The sequence below is a fragment of the Chinchilla lanigera genome, unplaced genomic scaffold (assembly GCF_000276665.1).
Source record: "Chinchilla lanigera isolate Chin_1 unplaced genomic scaffold, ChiLan1.0 scaffold00146, whole genome shotgun sequence".
Taxonomy (NCBI): Eukaryota; Metazoa; Chordata; class Mammalia; order Rodentia; family Chinchillidae; genus Chinchilla; species Chinchilla lanigera.
In genome coordinates this window covers 1,306,129-1,309,181 of record NW_004955547.1, presented here as the reverse complement: position 1 = coordinate 1,309,181, position 3,053 = coordinate 1,306,129, and the positions used below count along the sequence as shown (strand labels likewise).

The following is a 3,053-nucleotide window of genomic DNA, read 5'->3' as shown; positions in this document are numbered from 1 at the left end:
GTGAGGCTGCAAGGAAAGGCACTGTTCTACACTACTGATGGGAAGGTAAACTGGTATAAGCACTGTGGAAATCAGGATGGAGATTCCTCAGAAAACTAAACATAAAAATTCCATTCAACCTACCTACTCCCCTTCTAGTATCTTCTTCAGAGAGCTAATGACATTGTATTACAGTAGTACATGCATACCCATGTTTATTGCTGCACAATTCAATAGCTAAAGCCTGAAAGTGGTGTATATGCTCATCAACAGATAAATGGGTAAAGAAAATATGGCATTTATACATAATGGAGTACTACTCAGCTATAAAGAAGGCTAAACTTGAGTCATTTGTGGGAAAATGGATGAGACCATAATGTTAACTGAAGTAAATCAGGCACACAAACTTAAATGTTCCGTAACTTCTCTTATATGAGCAGTATAAGAGTATAAGTCATCAAAAAATAAATAAAAGATAATAGGAAATGGAGACGGATTTTTTGCAAATGGAAAGTGATCAGTGATGAAAGGATGGAGACAGGGAGGGAAAGAGGTGGGAAATTTAAAAAAGCAAAAAACCAACCACCCAATTACATTGGGCGGGGGGTGACAGCTGTACACCTGGAAGGGAGTTAGGGCTTTTCACTTCATGCAAATGCCCAGATTCCTTCCACCCTCAAGCGTGACTCTAATAGCGGTTCACCGTTACCCATTTAAGGGCTGCAGTGTCCATGCTGCTTCCCGTTCTTTGCTGATGCAGTATCAGCGATTTGTGTCTTTTCTCATTTATCTGCTGCCCTTGCCAGAGGGATAAAGATTTTACTGCCTCCCAACCAGCTTTTATTTGTTTTACTTTCTGCTTTCTAATTTTTGCTTTTCTTCCCCCCTCATTATGGTTTGTGTCTGGATGTCCCCCGGAATCTTCATGCAGTCATGGGGCAGGCTTCTAGTTTTGATTCATGGTTGTGACTGCAACACTGCCCTGGGACAGGTAGTTGGCATACGATGTAAGGGAGAGGAAGAGGCCGCTTGCCTCCACTCCTCCCTTTTGCTCTTGTTGCTTTTTTGTCTTCCATTGCCATGAACTGCTGCCCTCTGCCATGTGCCACTCTGTCTGGGAGCTAGCCGAGTATAGACTGAAACCTCCGCCAACTGTGAGCTAAATAAACCTTTCCTTCCTTAATTTTGGGCATCAGGTACTGTGTCTCAAGAGAAAAGTAACCAAGACACCCCCAAAGCAATGTTGCCCACCAGTGCGTCTTAGAAATCAAGAAAAGTGACACTTCTAAGGAGAACGCGCTGTCCATATTGCCCCAGGCTGTAGAGACCAAAATGAGGATGGAAACTCAGGAGAGATAGCGGAGTTGACAGGGAGGTGGAACTTTAAGGGTTTTGGTCATACACAGGAGACTGAAGTTGAGGTTTTTATGGGCCAGTGCACATGCAGTAAAGACAGTCTTGCAGTCTAACAGCCATGGTCAGACACGGCCTGTCTCGTTTTTCACGTAGTCCACAAATAAAGCCTGTTTTTCACATTTGCAAGTACTTAAAAAAATATGTAACTGCTTAATTTATATAAACTTTAAACCTTGTGGGGTTTTTTGTTTTGTGTTGAGTTTTGAGACAGTCTTGCTATATAGTTCAGGCTGGCCTTGAACTCACTGTGTAGTCCAGGCTGGCCTTAAACTCACAGGGATTCTCCTGCCTCTGCCTGCCAAGTGCTGGGATTACAGGCGTGTGCCACCACACGCAGCACCAACCTCATGTTTACATAAAAGTTTTTATTGCAGCGGAGCCACATTCATTTATGCATTCTCTATGACTACACTTAGGCTAAGTAACTGTAAGACACACCAACCACATAAACAGGACACTAAACTATTCGCTATCTTTACTGAATAGCTTTTCCAAACTCTGATTTAAAGGATTCACTTCAACAAATGCAGTGTACTATAGTATAGCATAATGCATTATAATTTATGGCCACTTATGAACTATGTGGCTTGGCGGGGCGTGGTGGCACACGCTTGTAATCCCAGCACTCGGGAGGCTAAAGCAGGAGGATCGCGGTGACCTGCCTGGGCTACAAGGTGAGCTCAAGGCCAGCCTGGACTACATAGCAAGACCTTGTCTCAAAAAGACAAAAAAAAAAAAGAACATTAAAAAAAAAAAAAAACTATGTGGCTTAACTGAACACAGCTAAATCAAAAGGTCCTCTACCACCTGAAAATACCGCGGAGGGGGCGAAACAGGAGTTCCACACTGAATACTGAATACGTACCTAGTGTTTTTCACGCAGTGGGCAGCTGTGAGGACCCACCTGTCTCTCACTAGGCTTCCTCCACACACGTGCACCAGAGCACGGCCGTGCTCAACCTGCAGGCTAACTATCCACGGCCAGGCCCCGGCTTGTGCTTCCGTGCCTCCTACAATCCGAGGCCCTGTCCACACATCTCTAAGCGGTGCTGATCCGCAATCTAAAGATAAAAATGGTGTATTACTTGAACTGAGCACCTGTATTACCGTATCTGTTCCTTCCCAATCTGAACACATTCATATAAACCTTTACATTCCTGTTTTAAAAACTGATGAGTCAAACTGGATACCTGAGGAAGGCCCAGATTTTTTTTTTTTTTTTTTCCTTTTTGAGACAGGGTCTCCCTATACAGTTCAGGCTGGCCTTGAGCTCACTTTGTAGCCCAGGCTGGTCTCGAACTCACACCGATCCTCCTGCCTCAGCCTCACGAGTGCTGGGATTACAAACCTGAGCCACCACGCCCGGCAGGCCCAGATTTTGAAAGGCTCTTCTTAAAGGATAAATAAGATAAACACACCACAGTTGATTACGTCCAAACAGACGTCAGCACCACTTAAAAACTACTCCCCGTTTCGCGGGGAGGGTGGCGTCCCGCTGGGGAAACAGCGAGGGCCGGGCGGGGCGCGGTCCCGCCGGGGGGAGAGGCCTTCCCCGCCCGCACCCGGGCGTTACTAACTGCACGGTGCGCGACGCGCCCGCAGCCGCGCGACCCGCACAAGGACGGAGGGGCGCGTCCCGAGCGCTCGGCTCTGACGTG

General features: G+C 46.3%; 1 protein-coding gene across 1 annotated transcript in view; it reads right to left on the bottom strand.

Moving 5' to 3' along the window:
* Tmprss12 (transmembrane (C-terminal) protease, serine 12) overlaps positions 1–3,053 on the bottom strand; it is a 26,435-nt gene that overhangs the window by 22,950 nt on the left and 432 nt on the right. Inside the window, exons 2-3 of the mRNA XM_013508443.1 lie at positions 2,861–3,045; positions 2,261–2,456 (exon numbers count right to left, since the gene is read on the bottom strand). Coding sequence (XP_013363897.1) covers positions 2,261–2,456; positions 2,861–3,045 — 381 coding nt within the window. The remainder of the gene's footprint in view (positions 1–2,260; positions 2,457–2,860; positions 3,046–3,053) is intronic.